General features: G+C 35.1%; 1 protein-coding gene and 1 long non-coding RNA gene across 6 annotated transcripts in view; one reads left to right on the top strand and one right to left on the bottom strand.

Moving 5' to 3' along the window:
- The window catches only part of SLC12A2 (solute carrier family 12 member 2), a 109,276-nt gene that overhangs the window by 72,488 nt on the left and 17,385 nt on the right, over nt 1-19,403 (top strand). For both annotated transcript variants that reach the window (XM_067731627.1, XM_067731628.1), the window contains exons 16-19: nt 3,555-3,666; nt 5,124-5,264; nt 15,814-15,920; nt 17,929-18,008. In XM_067731627.1, coding sequence (XP_067587728.1) covers nt 3,555-3,666; nt 5,124-5,264; nt 15,814-15,920; nt 17,929-18,008 — 440 coding nt within the window. The remainder of the gene's footprint in view (nt 1-3,554; nt 3,667-5,123; nt 5,265-15,813; nt 15,921-17,928; nt 18,009-19,403) is intronic.
- LOC137221627 (uncharacterized) overlaps nt 1-19,403 on the bottom strand; it is a 49,660-nt gene that overhangs the window by 3,575 nt on the left and 26,682 nt on the right. For 3 of the 4 annotated variants that reach the window (XR_010942087.1, XR_010942085.1, XR_010942086.1), the window contains exon 3: nt 7,374-7,580. This is a non-coding gene — a long non-coding RNA (uncharacterized lncRNA). Of the gene's footprint in view, nt 1-6,489; nt 6,735-7,373; nt 7,581-19,403 lie in introns of those variants that run through there. The other variant, XR_010942088.1, reaches the window with a different exon arrangement.

Here is a 19,403-nt window from a genome sequence, read left to right on the forward strand (position 1 = left end):
AGACCACAGATCTTCAGCTTAGGAGTAGAGAGAAACTGGAAAAAGAAAAAGAAATGAGAGCCCTGGGAGGAAAACTTTAAATGCAGTACATTTTGAACATTTTGACTAGTCGATGCCAAATATGGCAGAAAATAGAAATCATTCCTTTATGTAAAAAGTTGTATTCCAGAACTGAGAGTATGACCAAGAGTCAGAGTTAATTTGCCATTAATAAAAAACTGTTGCTTTGGCTTATTACAGTAATGGGGAAATTTTTAAAAAATTTTATTCTAAAGTGTTTTAAAATTTTTATCAGAATTATACATGAACATAGTTTAAAGAGGAAAAACTTAGGTTTGTCATGAAAATTAGCAATTGCCCCACTTCTCAAATCCCTGTTTCTCTCATGCCACAGGCAACCAGTTTTAACTGAATCGTGTAATATTTACTTCATATTCCCAAAAAGAGGGTTTGTCTTGTTGTATTGTTTGAGTTTTAACTTCAGGCGTTATCTGCTGATTTCTTTCATCCATGTATGCCCACCACACATGTGCACCCTTCCCTTTACCCCACCGTCCCAGGGTATTTTTTATGTCATTATTTTGATTATATTAGACTTGATATTTATATTCTGACATTTTAAGCATGATTCAAGAGCCCAGCCATGTAGTAAATTATGATTGCTTTTTTTTCCTGTACAGGCTTTTTGTTTTCTGTGTAGGCAATAAATTTTTTTTCCTGTTTAAATTTCTATTTATCAGTATCTCAGCGTTCACCAAATTTGCCAAAAGATTTTGTTTTCTTTGCTTCATAGTTTCTATTTCCTTGAATAGTGAGAAATAGTCTTTCTCACTATTTCCTGCCTCTTTAATTTGGGTTCTTAGATTTAGCATTGTCTGAAGTATCTGTGATCCTGGGCCAGGGAAGTTCTGCATTGGTGGCTGGGGCTTGTCAGTGAAGCCCTTGATGTAGATTAATGTGGCTTTGCTGGTTCTTTAAGAAATTTAAGTCATCTTAAAGGTTTTCTATTTTGATCTGATTAGATTTCTCAGAAAAGAATCTTTTAATCTTCTGCTTGTTGATAAAGTTCTGGCTACCAGAGTTCTGAGAGCCAAGTGGGAAGGCAGCTCAGAGATCTCAGGGTTCAGCATATAGTAAATGTTCTCCTAACTCCCCTACTTAAAGTAGCTGCTTATGCCCTCAGACCAGAGATCTGGGACATATGCTTATGCTCCCAGACCAGAGGTCTCTCTAGCAAATAAGCCCTAGCCTAACAGGATTGGAGAGGGACAGGGACAGTTGCCCATCATAGTGATGGAAATGATTTGGGTTCATCTAGGTGCTTCTTATGCAAACTTTAAATCAGTCCTTCTTATTTTAGTTTCTTTAACATATTGCCCCTGCCATTTCCAAAGACATCTATTGCCTCTAAGTCCTAGGCATTTTGATGGTTCTTAGGTGTAAAATCAGATGGCTTCATAGTTTTTCTTATGCTCATTTGTAATTTAGCCTTTTCCTGATTTGTCAAATCCTTTATTTTTCTTCCATCTGCTTTCTGGCTTTCAAAATTCAATGCTATTGTGTCCTATCCTGTTCTCCATATTTTTGGTGACTTAAAAAATCCCATCATACTATGGAGATTTTTAAGGAGGGAGTAAAGATGAAGGCAGATGTTCATACTCTGTCATTGTTACTAGAAATAATCCCTAATATATTTTGTTCTATACCTTTCTTTAGAATGATAAAATTACACCCAAATTATGCCTTTGTGTGGTGTGTTTACTATTTATTGATAGTAAAGATAGGGACTACAAGTTCATTTCCCTCAGTAATAGGTTATATTAGTAATAGGTTAAACTACCGTAACAAAAAGCTGAAAAACTAAAGTGGCTAAACAAGATAGATATCAGTGTTATGTGATAGTCCAGAGGTAGATGGATATTCATGGCTGGTAAGTAGATTGGCTGCACTTGGTTATTCAAGTTCCACATTCCTTTTATCTGTCAGTCTGCCATCCCCTAGGATGTGTTTTTCTGTCCATGTGGTCAAAGACATCACCCCCCCTCCACCATGGCCTAGCTTACAGGAAAGGGGAAAAAAGTATGAAGGGTGGCCAGCTTCATTTTTAAAGGACAGGACAAGGAATTAGGGACATCGTACGGTCATATCAGTCATAGGGCCACTTTTAGCTGCTAGGAAGGCTAGGAAATGCAGTGTTTAGCTGGGGAGCCATGTAGCCTGCTGAAGCTCAGGTGGAGAGACTGGACTACTAGCAGTCTGGGCCTTAGAGGAGGACTTCATATTTGATTGCCCCAAAGCAATTCCCCCAAGCAGAACTGGCTTTTCACATAGCTTGCTAAAATTCTGAATGAGTTAGTACCATTTTTAGGTCTTTATTCAGGTTTTCCTGCTTATTTTATAAGTATAGTTAGGAACTGCCCTAACAATTTAGTAGGTAAGTCAGAATTTTTAGTCTATTTGCTTTTTGTTAAAGTTTGTTTTAATTATACACATTGTTGTGATTCATTTCGCTGTGCAGTAGAAGCTAACACAACATTGTGAAGCAACTATACTCCAATAAAACTTAATTTAAAAAAAAAATTCAAAATTTTTTTTAAAAAAATTTTTTCTGAATCTGTTTGAATTCATAACATGGATACCTGAATTTTTTTTCCTCAAACAAGGTTGATTTTTATTTCTCGTCAACAAAAATCAAGAGTTAAAAATACATGAAAGGGCTTCCCTGGTGGCGCAGTGGTTGAGAGTCCGCCTGCCGATGCAGGGGACGTGGGTTCGTGCCCCGGTCCGGGAAGATCCCACATGCCGCGGAGCAGCTGGGCCCTTGAGCCATGGCCGCTGAGCCTGTGCATCTGGAGCCTGTGCTCCACAACGGGAGAGGCCACAACAGTGAGAGGCCCGCGTACCGCAAAAAAAAAAACCAAAAAAACAACTCATGAAAGTCTTGCCACTGTCTTGTGTTTGCAAAGGCAACTGAATTCAATTTTGGCTTTCATCATAATTAATTAGTATTAAAACTTTTAGTTCAAATAGAAACCTTTTCTTCACCACAGGTGGTTTTACTCATATGACGTCATTAAAATTAAACTAGATTAGGGAGGGCTGATATTACAAAGTAGAAGTAAGTATGATGTGATCAAGCTAAGAAGGAAAGTGACCTGTTTTTTACATGAAGGCAAGGCCATGCTCTCAGGAAGTTTTGTGGACTCTGTGAAAGAACTGGAATATTTATTACCTTTATAAGATGAAAAGTTGTTACATGTTTTTAACCAGCTTGGTCATTTCTTTCTGTAGTGCCTCCCAGAATCTTGATGTATAATATTACCTATTAATTTAGGACATTTGGTATGATGGTTGTTCAAAGAAGGTTTTGTTTTTCTGCATTTCTCATGTACCAAGGAACCCTAGTTATGTCATCTTCTGTGAGAATCTTGTGGCCTGTCTTGAGGACAGTTGCATAAAGGCTAGTGTAATAATATATTCTTAGAGAAGTGACTTAAAATCATGTCCGTGTTATCAAAACCCTAAACTTCTCTTTCTTTTTAATCTTAAATTAGGCCACAGTGTCTTGTTATGACAGGTGCTCCAAACTCACGCCCAGCTTTACTTCATCTTGTTCATGATTTCACAAAAAATGTTGGTTTGATGATCTGTGGTCATGTACATGTGGTAAGTACTAGTTTTGTTTTCTATATTAAAACATTTTTCACTCTGTGTATGTAATTTGTGGAGCTTTCTAGATTTGAAATAATTTGAGTAGGTCTTAGCAACTATATTGCTTTGCTAAGAAAAATTACTTCCCAATAACTAAGGAACCTAAATGGAATTCAGTATGTGTTTTTGCTTGCTGATAAATCTCATAAAGTCCTGAGAATACTGGGAACATATACTTACCAGGAAAAAAAAGAGGCTGGAGGAGGTGGACAAATCATGGTAGATATCTAGTATCTGATATGTAAGAAGAGTAGAGTGAATGCTGAATTTCCAAATTCAAACACTTTAATTGCTCATTCATTTTAGTTTTATTCATGAGCAAGGAAATTATTTAAAATAGGGGTAAACGGTCATCCAAAAGTAGTTTTTTGTTTTTGGCACCCTGGCTATTGAAAACAATTACTAGATGATGGATCACCTTTTCTGCATAAGAAATTGGAGTATTTGCCAGATTAACTTATCTCCCAGGCTCTACTGTTCATTTTATTTTGGTGCTAGAAATGTGTGTTATATGCCCTACGTCCCAGTCCCTGCTAGAGTTGATCTTCTACTTGTATAGTAGCAAAGTGAGTGTGCATGCACGTGCGTGTGAGTGTGCATGTGCATGCATGTGGGGGGGGGCAGTGGAAGAACACACTGAGACACTGACTCCACTCAGGACCTGTGGAGTTTCACAGTTTACCTTAGATCAATTCAGGTTGGGGTCTTGAGCATAAGAAATTACAAAGGGGAAATTCTTCTACTAGGAAAGATAAATTGTACTTTTCCTTGTCTTATTCATGTATAATTAGGGTGTACTTTTAATCTTATTTTTAGATTTTTTAAAAATACATTTTAGGTAAAACGTGTAACACATTTTATGTGTTGCTTACAAGGATCAAAATAGAATGGCAAGTTAAAAAAGCCTTTCTTGTGTCATTTCATCGTTTAACAAGTACAAAGAAAAAACGTATTTATATAGCTCACTTTGACTTGTAATGATACTTCTAGGTTTCTGAGAATTAACAACTCAGACATTTCAGACAAACAAAAAATAAGATGGGAAACTTTCCATAGAAAAACAGAAGGCTCTTATTTTTCTCTGTGTAATCTCTTCTCCATTTTCAATAATTTATAATTTCTTTCATTTACTAGTATCAAAACATTTATTTTTCCAAGTCTGTGTTTATTCCTCTCCTCTTCTTCCTTCTACTGGCACCCTCTGTGTCTTTGTTCCATCAACACTGTTTTTTCATAATCTTTATTGGAAAGAATTCACTGACAGGAAAATGAAACGCTATCATTATACTTCCCTTCTCCCCCCACCGCCATGTTTAGACACCTTGTTTAAACCAAGATAACAGGAGGATTTTTATAAAGGGGGAATAGATTACCTTTCAGTTAAAGACATTATTAATATTTTTACCTTAAAGGGCCCTCGAAGACAAGCTATGAAAGAGATGTCCATTGATCAAGCCAAATATCAGCGATGGCTTATTAAAAACAAAACGAAGGCTTTTTATGCTCCAGTACATGCAGATGATTTGAGAGAGGGTGCACAACATTTGATGCAGGTAAATTTGTTACATCTTTCAAATGACAGTATTTTAGTTTTGTGTAAGCTTTCAAAAACTTGTTTATTCCAGGTTTCATTATTCACATTAATAAAAATCATAAATCTTTAAAATATCTTTACTGAAGTAGAATATTACAGTTTGTATAATTTGAGAGTTACAGAAATACTGTGCTGTTGGCTGACAGTGAAGAACCTCTTTGTGAATTATCTTAGCCTATTTCTGTCCTTTTCCTAAGATAGTTCCCATTCACTCCCTGTTGTTTTAAGTAATGGCAGTCCTTATTTAATTTTTTAAAAATTCTAATTCCCTACTATATTTCTCACTATTATTTTACTGGTGCTAAACTTAGACTTCTCTTTCGGTTTTGTGTGTGTCCTAGTAACCAGAATGTGGGATTTGGAATCAGTCCTAGGTTTAAATGCTAGCACTGCTACTTCCTTATTATGGATTTCGGACCAATCAAGTTATTTAACTTCTCAGAAACTCAGTTTCTTCAACCCTTAAAGGTTGTAGGGAGACAGTGTTTGCCAACTTATTTTTATAGGAACCTCTTTCTTCAAAAGAAAGCTTAAGCAAAAGCCCATTGACTGTGTCGATTGTGGAGCTGCTTTGTTAGAGGTGGGGGACTCAGTGCTGTCACTGGGCCCTTTCTGTTTTGTGTTTTTTAAAACTTGACAAGCACGTGGTTAAGAATAGCCTAGGCTATCCTCAGGAATAATAAGGGGTGGGAGTGGGATTGCTTTGCCAGATATAAAGGCTTATTAGCATAAAACTATAGTGATTAAGACATTATGGTATTGAAGTAGAGACAGACAATTCAACTGAGTAGAAATAGAGCCACTCATATAGGAAATTTAATACATGACAGAGGTGACATTGAAAAGATGAGCTGGGATAATTGATAATTTATGTGAAAAATATATATAACACATCCTTATAAACCAAACAACAAAACATTTCCAGATAGATTAAAGACGTAAACATGAAAGGCAAAATTTGTAAGCTTTTAGAAGAAAATAGAGAATAATTTTATGATCTTGGACTAGGGAAGAAGTTTTTAAATGAGACACAAAAAGTTGAATTATGAAGAAGAAACCAATTATTTTTTAGTTAACATTTATAAAACTGTGCTTCTAAAGAAAGCATGAAAACAAAAAATGAAGCCACAGACCTAAAGAAGATAATGTTACCAGCAAAAGAATGTGGTGCACAATATATAAAGAAATACTAAATCTATAAGAGAAAAAAAGAATAGCAATAGACATGCAAAGAAGAGGAAACCTAAATGACAGAAGTAAAAATTAAAACCGCAGTACAGCTTTATTCCATACCCGCCAGATTGATCAGAATCAGGTCTGCCAATACCAAGTGTTAGAAATGGTGTAGAGCACTTGGAAATCTTTGCACTGCTGTAGTAAATGTAGACTGGACAATCACTTGGGACAGCAACCTGGCAGTATTCTGCGTCTTTGAAAAGTGCAGATATCCTGAGACATTCCATTCTTAAGTGTATACCACAGAGAAATTTTACACATGTGAAGAAGGCTATGTGAAGTTTCATAGCACTATCATTTCTTACAGTGAAAAGGAAATTAAAGTAACTTCAGCAGCCATTAATCACATTATTGAAAATTGTGGCATAATCATGCAGTGGAATTCCATATAGTGGTGAAAAGGTACTATACATATCAATGAGGATAAACCTCAGACAGAAATGTTAAGGAAAATAGCAAGTTAAAATAAGAACATGAGTAATATGAAGATGATGTAAATTTTTAAAAATATGTAACTTAAAAATTCATACGTATATATGCCTAGATAATGGAATATATAGTAAAAATACAAGATCTTGAAAAGGATACGTTGGGTACTTGATATTTGTGAAATTTGTTTTCTTAAGCTGAGTGGTGGATACATGATTATTTATTACTTTATTCGCTTTTGTATGTGAAATATATAAATATTTCAAACGGAATGCTACCCCTGGTCATAAGGTTGTTTCTAGTGGGTAAATCTTGCTTGCTTTTGTGCAGTTTATAGGAATACTTTGATAACTACTCTATGTATTTAATAAATGTTATGAAGGAAATGAAAATATTTACTTACAGCAATGGTTCTTAACTTCAGCCTGCATCAGGATCACGTGGTGGACTTGCTAAAACACAGACTGCTGGGCCGCATCTTTACAGTGATTCAGTAGGTCTAGGGTGAGGCCCAAGAATTTGCATTTCTAACAAGTTTCCCGGTGATCACGCTGCTGCTGCTGGTCCAGTCCAGGCACTACACTTTGAGAGCCACTGCCCTCGAGGGTTTCTGTGGTATAAATGATGATATCGTAAATTGGCCAAGAGTTAGGAACCATCCTCCTTATCATTCTGCTCTACCTAACATACTCACCCCTGTGGGTCATGACAGTTTCACCAGTGTGGGGCAAAGGGAGCATACATAGAACAGTGTCATTTTGAGACTGCCCTATAAACCTGGCAAGTGCTAGTCCCTTTACAAAGATGCCCAGGAGATGGTTTATTCCAGTGGCAGAGCTGTCTGAGGAACTGTTTAAAATATCCTTACAGATAGGTGAATTGCCTCTTTAGAACTCATCACTGAAATTTTAGTGTAAGTTGCCACTGAGTGTACTTCTCTTTCCTTCGAACCTTCTCGAAACCTGTTACATAAAGTGGAAAATGCCTTTATGTCTGTTAGAGGTTTATAATCTTTGTCAAAATAGTTTTTTGTACATTGATTTCTTTATACAGTGACTTATTTTATAGTTCTAGCGGTGCTGTTTTAGATGGGTTTGTTTTACTATACATTCTGACTTTTCATTTCTTTGTCCCTTCATTTGTCTAGTTATTAGTTATAAGCATTTATTTAGAGATTCACTGTTTTAAGGAGAGGTAGTCTTGTCAATAACTTGCTTATGGAGCCCTTTGGCAGTAAGACATTAACACTGCTAACTTCTTTGTTTAAATGGATTTTTCTTATCTTTTGTTTTCTTTTTCTTTTTTTTTTAAGGCAGGAGCCACTTGGTTGTCAATCCAATTTTAAACATTCATTTTAAATTAGAAAAAACTCTTGTTTTTACAAAAAATTCAGATTACATCATGATGCCCTTTAAATCAAGTAGATCTCATTTAGTCTTAGTGTAGCTAAAACTACCTTTTTTCCTGAGCAAAGCTAGTCTAGAATTATCCTGTAATATATGCTGAGTGTTTCTGAAACCTTTCCTCTTCTTCATTAGCCACATTTTGAGGTAAACAGCAATTTTTTTTTAATTTTCTAAAAAAAATGTAGACCGAAATAACATTGCCAATAAGAATATTTAAAATATAAATTATACCCAAGTCCTGTAGCCCCTTTCCAAATATATATACACACATATATTTAATGCCATGATATTAACTAAGGATAATTTAAAGCCATCACTATTAGCTCAACCTTTAAAAACTAACCATCTAGAATATGAAGCCAAAACTCTGCATTTTTGTTCAGTGATGCTTTTTTCCAGCCAATATTTTATTATACATTTCCATTGTCAACAACATTCTTTAATTAATGTAACATTTAATGACTATTTTTAATGGATTTAGCATAATATGCTAAAGCAATTTCTTTTTTTTTAACATCTTTATTGGAGTATAATTGCTTTACAATGGTGTGTTAGTTTCTGCTTTATAACAAAGTGAATCAGTTACACATATACATATATCCCCATATCTCCTCCCTCTTGCGTCTCCCTCCCACCCTCCCTATCCCACCCCTCTAGGTGGTCACAAAGCACCAAGCTGATCTCCCTGTGCTATGTGGCTGCTTCCCACTAGCTATCTGTTTTACATTTGGTAGTGTATATATGTCCATGCCACTCTCTCACTTCACCCCAGCTTACCCTTCCCCCTCCCTGTGTCATCAGGTCCATTCTCTACATCTGTGTCTTTATTTCTGTCCTGCCCCTAGATTCTTTAGAACCATTTTTTTTTGATTCCATATATATGTGTTAGCATATGGTATTTGTTTTTCTCTTTCTGACATACTTCACTCTATATGACAGTCTCTAGGTCCATCCACCTCACTACAAATAACTCAATTTCGTTTCTTTTTATGGCTGAGTAATATTCCATTGTATATATGTGCCACATCTTTATCCATTCATCTGTCGATGGACACTTAGGTAGCTTCCACATCCTGGCTATTGTAAATAGAGCTGCAATGAATATTGTGGTACTTGACTCTTTCTGAATTATGGTTTTCTCAGGGTATGTGCCTAGTAGTGGGATTGCTGGGACGTATGGTAGTTCTATTTTTAGTTTTTTAAGGAACCTCCATACTGTTCTCCATAGTGGCTGTATCTGTATCAATTTACATTCCCACTAACAGTGCAGGAGGGTTCCCTTTTCTCCACACCCTCTCCAGCATTTATTGTTTCTAGATTTTTTGATGATAGCCATTCTGACCGGTGTGAGATGATATCTCATTGTAGTTTTGATTTGCATTTCTCTAATGGTTAGTGATGTTGAGCATCCTTTCATGTGTTTGTTGGCGATCTGTATATCTTCTTTGGAGAAATGTCTATTTAGGTCTTCTGCCCGTTTTTGGATTGGGTATTTTGTTTTTTTGATATGGAGCTGCATGAGCTGCTTGTAAATTTTGGAGATTAATCCTTTGTCAGTTGCTTCATTTGCAAATATTTTCTCCCATTCTGAGGGTTGTCTTTCCGTCTTGTTGATGGTTTCCTTTGCTGTGCAAAAGCTTTTAAGTTTCATTAGATCCCATTTGTTTATTTTTGTTTTAATTTCCATTTCTCTAGGAGGTTGGTCGAAAAGGATCCTGTTGTGATTTATGTCATAGAGTGTTCTGCCTATGTTTTCCTCTGAGAGTTTGATAGTGTCTGGCCTTACATTTAGGTCTTTAATCCATTTTGAGTTTATTTTTGTGTATGGTGTTAGGGAGTGTTCTAATTTCATTCTGTTACATGAGGCTGTCCAGTTTCCCCAACAGCACTTACTGAAGAGGCTGTCTTTTCTCCACTGTATGTTCTTGCCTCCTTATCAAAAATAAGGTGACCGTATGTGCGCAGGTTTTTCTCTGGGCTTTCTATCCTGTTCCATTGACCTATATTTCTGTTTTTGTGCCAGTACCATACTGTCTTGATTACTGTAGCTTTGTAGTATATTCTGAAGTCAGGGAGCCTGATTCCTCCAGCTCCATTTTTCTTTCTCAAGATTGCTTTGGCTATTCGGGGTCTTTTCTGTTTCCATACAAATTGTGCAGTTTTTTGTTCTAGTCTGTGAAAAATGCCAGTGGTAGCTTGATAGGGATTGCATTGAATCTGTAGATTGCTTTGGGTAGTAGAGTCATTTTCACAATGTTGATTCTTCCAATCCAAAAACATGGTATATCTCTCCATCTGTTTGTCTTGTCTTTAATTTCTTTCATCAGTGTGTTATAGTTTTCTGCATTCAGGTATTTTGTCTTCTTAGGTAAGTTTATTCCTAGGTATTTTATTCTTTTTGTTGCAGTGGTAAATGGGAGTGTTTCCTTAATTTCTCTTTCAGATTTTTCATCATTAGTGTATAGGAATGCTAGAGATTTCTGTGCATTAATTTTGTATTCTGCTACTTTACCAAATTCATTGATTAGTTCTAATAGTTTCTGGTAGCATCTTTAGGATTCTCTATGTATAGTATCATGTCCTTTGCAAACAGTGACAGTTTACTACTTCTTTTTCGATTTGGATTCCTTTTATTTCTTTTTCTTCTCTGATTGCTGTGGCTAAAACTTCCAAAGCTGTGTTGAATAATAGTGGTAAGAGTGGACAACCGTGTCTTGTTCCTGATCTTAGAGGAAATGGTTTCAGTTTTTCACCATTGAGAACAGTGTTAGCTGAGGGTTTGTCATATATGGCCTTTATTATGTTGAGGTAAGTTCCCTCTATGCTTACTTTCTGGAGGGTTTTTATCATAAATGGGTGTTGAATTTTGTTGAAAGCTTTTTCTCCATCTATTGAGATGATTATAGGGTTTTTATCCTTCAATTTGTTAATATGGTGTATCACATCGATTTGCATATATTGAAGAATCCTTGCATTCCTGGGATAAATCCCACTTGATCATTGTGTATGATCCTTTTATTGTGCTGTCAGATTCTGTTTGCTAGTATTTTGTTGAGGATTTTTACATCTATGTTCATCCGTGATATTGGCCTGTAGTTTTCTTTCTTTGTGACATCTTTGTCTGGTTTTGTTATCAGGGTGATGGTGGCCTCGTAGAATGAGTTTGGGAGTGTTTCTCCCTCTGCTATATTTTGCAAGAGTTTGAGAAGGAGAGGTTTTAGCTTTCTCTAAATATTTGATAGAATTCGCCTGTGTAGCTATCTGGTCCTGGGCTTTTGTTTGTTGGAAGATTTTTTTTTTTTTTCGGTACGTGGACCTCTCACTGTTGCGGCCTCTCCCATTGCGGAGCACAGGCTCCGGACGTGCAGGCCCAGCAGCCATGGCTTACAGGCCCAGCCACTCCGCGGCATGTGGGATCTTCCTGGACCGGGGCATGAACCTGTGTCCCCTGCATCGCCAGGCGGACTCTCAACCACTGCGCTACCAGGGAAGCCCTGTTGGAAGATTTTTAATCACAGTCTCAATTTCAGTGCTTGTGATTGTTCTGTTCATATTTTCTATTTCTTCCTGGTTCAGTCTTGGGATGTTCTTCTTTTCTAAGAATTTGTCCATTTCTTCCAGGTTGTCCATTTTATTGGCATATAGTTGCTTGTAGTAATCTCTCATGATCCTTTGTATTTCTGCAGTGTCAGTTGTTATTTTCCTTTTTCATTTCTAGTTCTATTGAGTCTTCTCCCTGTTTTTCTTGATGAGTCTGGCTAATGGTTTATCAATTTCGTTTATCTTCTCAAACAACCAGCTTTTAGTTTTATTGATCTTTGCTGTTTGTTTCCTTCATTTCTTGTTAGTAATTCTTAAATATGAATCTCATGGCAGTACTTAACTAAATTAGAAAACCATGATGTTTGGAAATGTTTTTACTTAATAGTCATGACAGAAATAAAAAGCCACATACTATTGGGGAAAGAGTTGTTCTTTCTGCTACAGTAAAAATGGTTATGATGATACACAGAAAAATATTATAACAAACTAAATGCCTTTCTTGTCAGCAAGTTCTGGTGGAAGATTCACAGAAAACATTGCTAACGATTCAAAAAAACAACACAGTGAGAATGTTTTGATTGAAACCGAAGCTATTTGTAATAAGCTTCAGATGACTGCATTTTGCTATATCAGTTTCAATTATGGAAGTCCATGAAGAACTGATTTTCTGTGAGCCAAAAGGAATATGTTCCAGAGAAGACATATTTTCAGTAATGTTATTTCTTTAAAACACATGATGTTTTATGGAAACTGAAAACATTACTTCTAACTGAATAGGTACTTCGATTAGAATTTACAAAGGATTTAGGATGACTGATAGATGTGAAATTTCTTTACTCATTCAAGGGAAAGTTATTACGATAATGAAGTTGAAAACAGAAGTGCACAGAGTACCTCTGAATGTTACTGTCAATTTTATAAAAATAAAACCTTTTAATTATAATAAGGTTGTAACCAAAGTTTGTGATGAGAAACGGAGTAACTCTCACAGTATTTTGTACCATCAAGAAGTTGCTGGTCATCTTGTAGCTTACTTCATTAAAAAACAATAAAACTTGAAGATATTTCTTGGTTTTCTTTTACCAAAAAACCCCAAAAATATCAAAATTATGTTGTGTGGTTAGTGGCTACCTTGCTATATAACAGTTTTTTAAATAAAAAATATTCTTTATCTGTCTCCTGAGGGCAAAGCATTGTTTATAGTAGAGTGGAAAAAAAATTCTTATTTCTTGAAAGAAACTTGTGCATGGATAGAACATTTTGAAAATGAATGTAAACTTTACATGGTTAGGCTTATTTCTTTTGTTCCCTAATTATGCAGAGTCTTTACAACAGTGTCTGGCCCATGGTCAGCACTTGGTAAGTTTAACAAAAAATGATTTAAGTATATCACCTATAAAAACTTAAGTGTGACCTCATGGCACATAAAATATTAATTCAAAATGGATCTAAGACCTAAATATAAGGGCTAAAACCATAAAGCTCTTTAAAGAAAACATAGAGGTAGATCTTCATGACCTTGAATTTGGCAATGGATTCTTAGATATGGCACCAAAAGCACAAGCAACAAAACAAATAAGTAAACAAATTCGACTTCACAATTAAAAACTTTTGTGCATCTAAGGACATTATCAAGAAAATGAAAAGACAATCTACAGAATGGAAGAAAATCTTTTTACATCATATATCTGATAATGTTTAATATCCAAAATATACATAGAATTCCTAAAGCAGCAACAAAAAGACAGACAACCCAATTAAAAAATTTGCTAATAACTTGAATAAACATTTCTCCAAAGAAATAAAGATAACTAATAAGCACATGAAAAAATGTTCAGTATCATTAGTCACTAGAGCAATGCAAATCAAAGCTACAGTGAGATACCATTTTACACTACTAGCATGTGTGTAATTAAGTAAACAAACAAACAGGAACTAACAAGTGTTGCTGAGGATGTGGAGAAATTGGAACCTTTGCATTGCTGGTGGGAGTGTGAAATGATGCAGCTGCTGTGGGAGACAGCTTAGTAGTTCCTCAAAAGTCTAAAAAAGGAATTACTGTATATCCAGCAAGTCTACTCCTAGGCATATACCCAAAGAAATTAAAAGCTGGGAGTCACACAGATATTTGTAGGCCAGTGTTTGTTGCAGCATTATTCACAGTAGCCAAAAGATAGAAACAACCTAAGCATGTGTCAACAGATGAATGGATAGACAAAATGTAGTGTACACATAGAATGAAATATTGTTCAGCCATAAAAAGGAAAGAAGTTCTAATAGATGCTGTAACATGGATGAACCTGGAAGACATTATGCTAAATGAAATAAGCCAGACACAAGGGACAAATATTGTGTGATTCCATTTATAGGAAATATCTAGGATAAGCAAACTCGTAGAGACAAAAGTAGATTAGGTGTTACCAGGGCCTGGGGGGAGGAAAGAACGGGTAGTTATTACTTAGTGTTTACAGAATTTCTGTTTAGGGTGATGAGAAACTTTTGGAAACAGATAGTGGGGTTGGTTGTACAACATTGTGAATGTAATTAATGCCATTGAATTGTACATGTTAAAATGGCTAAAATGGCAAACTGTTTTATTTATCTTTTACCATTAAAAAAAAAATCTTATGTGAGTAGCCAACCTTGGGAATAGAATTTTTAGTGTGTTTTAAAATATTATGAAAGAGGACTTCCCTGGTGGCGCACTGGTTAAGAATCCACCTGCCAGTGCAGGAGACGTAGGTTCAAGCCCTGGTCCGGGAAGATCACACATGCCGCAGAGCAACTAAGCCCATGTGCCACAACTACTGAGCCTGCGCTCTAGAGCCCGCAAGCCACAACTACTTAGCCCGCATGCCACAACTACTGAAGCCCGCGCGCCTAGAGCCCACACTCCGCAACAAGAGAAGCCACTGCAGTGAGAAGCCTGCGCACAACAATGAAGAGTAGCCCCCACTCGCTGCAACTAAAGCCCATGTGAGCAACAAAGATACAATGCAGACAAAAATTAATTAATTAATTTTTAAAAAATTACAAAAGAAATTAATTGGATCTGGGAGCATATTTGTATAAGCATATTGAATTGCAACTCTACATGAAGTTGCAAGAAAAACTGATGGAATTCTGAACTGTAGCCAACAACGCATGTATTCAATTTGGACTTCTGCTTCTAGGTTTTAATGGCAAAATATGTAACTGGGAATACCACTGTATTGTTATGATTTTTATGAAAGGTTAAGTATATTCCATCATCTTTCCCTTCCTAAAAATGAAAATTCTGATAAATCATAAAAGTACAAAATATACATTTAGAACTTTTCAGGTGTTTATCTTATATTTTTGTGTATGTTTAATCATAAGTAATATAATTAATGTATGTATAATTTATAAATATGCATGCATTGGATGCTCAACTATTTTTGCTGATAAGGGTACACAATTTTATAATGTTTAGGGACTTCCCTGGTGGCACAGTGGTTAAGAATCCACCTGCTAATGCAGGGGACACTGGTTTGATCCCTGGTCTGGGGAGATCCTACATGCCGTGGAGCAACTAAACCCATGCGCCACAACTACTGAGCCTACACTCTAGAGCCCACGAGCCACAACTACGAAAACCCACGCGCCTAGAGCCCATGCTCCGCAACAAGAGAAGCCACAGCAGTGAGAAGCCCCCGCACCCCAATGAAGAGTAGCCCCCGCTCACTGCAACTAGAGAAAGCCCATGCATAGCAACGAAGACTCAACACAGCCAAAAATAAATAAAATAAATAAATTTATAAAAACACGTTAAAAATAAAAATGTTTAGAGGCTGTCCATTAGGAGGATATTGTCATTTAAAAAGCATTTTGTGAGTGGCATATCTTTAAAGTTGTATTTTTTCTGTGTTTTAGGCTGCTGGTCTTGGGCGTATGAAACCAAACACACTTGTCCTTGGATTTAAGAAAGACTGGTTGCAAGCAGATATGAGGGATATGGATATGTATATAAACTTATTTCAGTAAGTATCCTTTTAATTCAGTAACTTAGTTGATTCAGAAAATATTAATTTTGAAAGCTTGCACTGGTTTTTGAAGTCTGTTTCTCATATAGTCTCTTCTAGTAGAAGCATAGAATGAAAATAATCATTTGGAAGTTATTTACATTTCTTTTTTTAAAATGCACTTACATGTTTGCTTTTCCACCCCCTTGAAGTATTAAGTTCTGCGTTTACTATTCACTTTTCAGTGGTATTTCCAATGATGTTTATAAGACAGCATAGTTTTGATTTACTTCACTTTAATTTCCTTCTTACAGGTTGTCTAATGAGTTCTTATCCTTTTGTTACTTTGTCTTTCTGATTTGAATCTATCCGTGTTATTTTTGGATACGTATCTGTTTAATCTATTACAAAGGTGTTTTGGGAGTGAGTTATTTAATAAAAAGAATAAAATTTCTATTTTGTCATATTTTGTTTTTAATCTTGAAAAGTACCTTTTCTAGTATTCCTAGTATTTATTTAGCAAATCTCTTTATCTCATTCACACTGTTTTATAGAGGATAAGGATTCCCTCTTAGTACATCATACTTGAAGAGTAGTCTTTTTCTTGTCACAGATGCTGCTGAAATAGAACTGTTCACTCCTTATAAAGTATTTCTTTATAAAAATTGTCATTTAAAAAAAATTTATATTTGGCAAAATAACTCTAGTACCAGATTCAAATCCTACTTCTCTGTGAATTTTTATCTGTTTATCCTTAACTCACTGGAGTTATTTCCCTTCCTGGAGCTCCTGTTATATCTATTGGTAGAACCATATAATTATTTGCCTGTATCACATAGAATGCTTTTGTTTTCATAGATACCTTGAAACATCTTTGTGGAAGTAACCAGATCTCATACTTTACTTTCATATATCTCTTTATATTCATTAGTAAAATATACGATACTTAAGACTTCCCAAGTAATTGTTAAATGGTTTTTAGTAAAATTCAAGCTCTGCTGGTTTGTCAGAGGTTGTGACTGGTCTTTGGCTTTGGGTTTGTTAACTTTTTCGTAAACAGCACTTCACTCTCCCTTTCTAATTCTGTAGTCTGTACTTTGTACGCATGGGGATTAGGGAAAGAAGGAGACTGTGAAAGAAAGACTACATCATGTGGGCTTTGAGCCAAAGAGTATGCTTTTTTTCTTTGAAGCTGTAAGACCAGTGAGATGGAGTAATTATCCTAGAAAATAGAAAAAGTGACATTTTTGCAAATAATTCATTCATTATTAGTTGTAGTTTGTCATAATGGGAGCGCTGAAAGAAAGGAGTCTTTTCTGACACTGATCTTTTAGGAACTGAAGTGAATGTTTGCTCTGAGAGTCAAGTATTAATCCAAGTATTATATGTCAAGCAGCAGTTTAAAGATAGGTAAAATATTGCTCTCTGGTTTCTGGAACCATAGACATTGATGGCTATTTTAAAGCAGTGATACTGCTTACTCTTTTATCTTGTGACACTTATGTTCTGGTTGTGATTTTAAATACCTTGAACAGTTGAGGTATACTTTATTTACTATGTATGTATTAACAGTATGGAGGGTCTGAAACTGCAAATCAACTTCTATAGCTTAAAGAAATTATATACATTATAGAAATTTCTATACCTTATAGCAAAAACATTTAGCTATTTTAGTCTGAAGTAGACTAAGAGCTATATTCACTGGATTTTCTTTAAGGAAATTGATTTTGATTCAATTACTTTATTAACTATTTTTTAAAATACTTGTAGTTATTTCTTCTCTAATAGTTAATTAGATCTTGCACAGTACAGCAGAGGAAGGTTAACATGTCTATTAATTTTTTCTCCAGTGAATCTGGAGAAAATATGGATGTCACTGTAATTTTTAAAGCATATTATAAGAATCAGATACTTAAAGCTGAAAGTAAATTTAGAGATCATCTACTATTGCCTTCATTTTATAGAGGAGAGAGACAGAAATTTTTGTGATTTAAAAGAATTTTTTTTTGTTTTTTTCTTGTTACAGTGACGCCTTTGATATACAATATGGAGTAGTAGTTATCCGCCTAAAAGAGGGTCTGGATATATCTCATCTTCAAGGACAAGGTAAATCTTGTTTGAAATACATTTTTTATCTTAAAAATATAAATTACTTTGTTAGAAAATTATATGTAATTCTACAAATTCTTTAATAATTTTAATATTTACTATCTAATATGTGTCCTATACTTATTGTATGGCATTTTAAGATCAGATCTGATTGGCTCTACCAAAGTTTGGATTTTCTCTTTGTACCAACCTGAATGGTGGCTAGTAATTATTAATAGAATAAAATTCAATTCAAATCATAAGTTTGAGAGAAACAAACATTAGTTATGATTGTAGTTTGGCCAAAGTTATAAAACTACATGATAAATAAAATAATCAGAGGAAAACATTTTAGACATTTTCATGTTTATGGAAGATATACTTTGTACATAGAGGCATATTAATAATGAACAACTAAACTCTGTTATATCATTTACTCTTTCTTCAGAAAAGACTATATTTTGTAACTTTCTCATTTTGAAGTAATTATAGATTCACAAAAATTTGTGTACCCTCCCTCCAGTTTCCCCCACTGGTAACATCGTATCTATAGTTCTGTATCAAAACCAGGAAATTGACATTGGGACAATTTACATACCTTATTCAGGTTTCACCACTTTTACATACACTTGTGTGTACAAATGTGCACACAAGCACATGTGTGTGGTTCTGTTTCACTTGTCACATATGTTGTTTCATGTAAGATACAGAGCTGTTCCATCACCACAAAGATCTCCCTTGTGCTACTGCATTATAGCTTCCATTCATACCCTTTCCCTGTTCTCTAACCCCTGACACCCACTGATCTCCTCTCAAACTATATAATTTTTTAAGCTTTTAAAACTTTTTTTTCATTAAGCTTAAAACCTGTTAAAGTATACTTAGCACTTTGGGCAACTTTATAAAAACTATGGAAAATTCCATACCCTCTAATGATTTCCTTGTAGCTTAAAAAATACTGTAAGTTTAAGAAAATTTGTGTACCTAATATTTTATCCTTATCAATTAATTAACCAGGTCATCAAAATTAGCTAAGGCTAAATAGCTGAGAGGCATATAATGAACTTTCCTCATCTGTTCATGTATTTAAGCTGTTCTAATCCTCCCACTCCCCCCACCACTTTAAGGGTATTGTGCATTTCTGAAAGGAATGCTTTGAGGTCTTTATCCATGTAACACAAAAGTATGGCCTGCTGAAAATGCATTTTCTTACTCTGGAGTAGGCCTTGCAAAATACTATTTATTATGCTTGTTATGCTCTAACAGTAATTTTGGTTTAGGATACCTGTTAATAACTCTGCATAATTATTAGTAGTGTTCCCTTTCACTCTCAAAAATATCAGAGTTTGGCTAATAAATGATATACTCTGTAATTTGCTGAGATTTAAATGTGATTGGAAGTTCAAGAAAATA

The sequence above is a fragment of the Pseudorca crassidens genome, chromosome 3 (genome assembly GCF_039906515.1).
Source record: "Pseudorca crassidens isolate mPseCra1 chromosome 3, mPseCra1.hap1, whole genome shotgun sequence".
NCBI lineage: Eukaryota > Metazoa > Chordata > Mammalia > Artiodactyla > Delphinidae > Pseudorca > Pseudorca crassidens.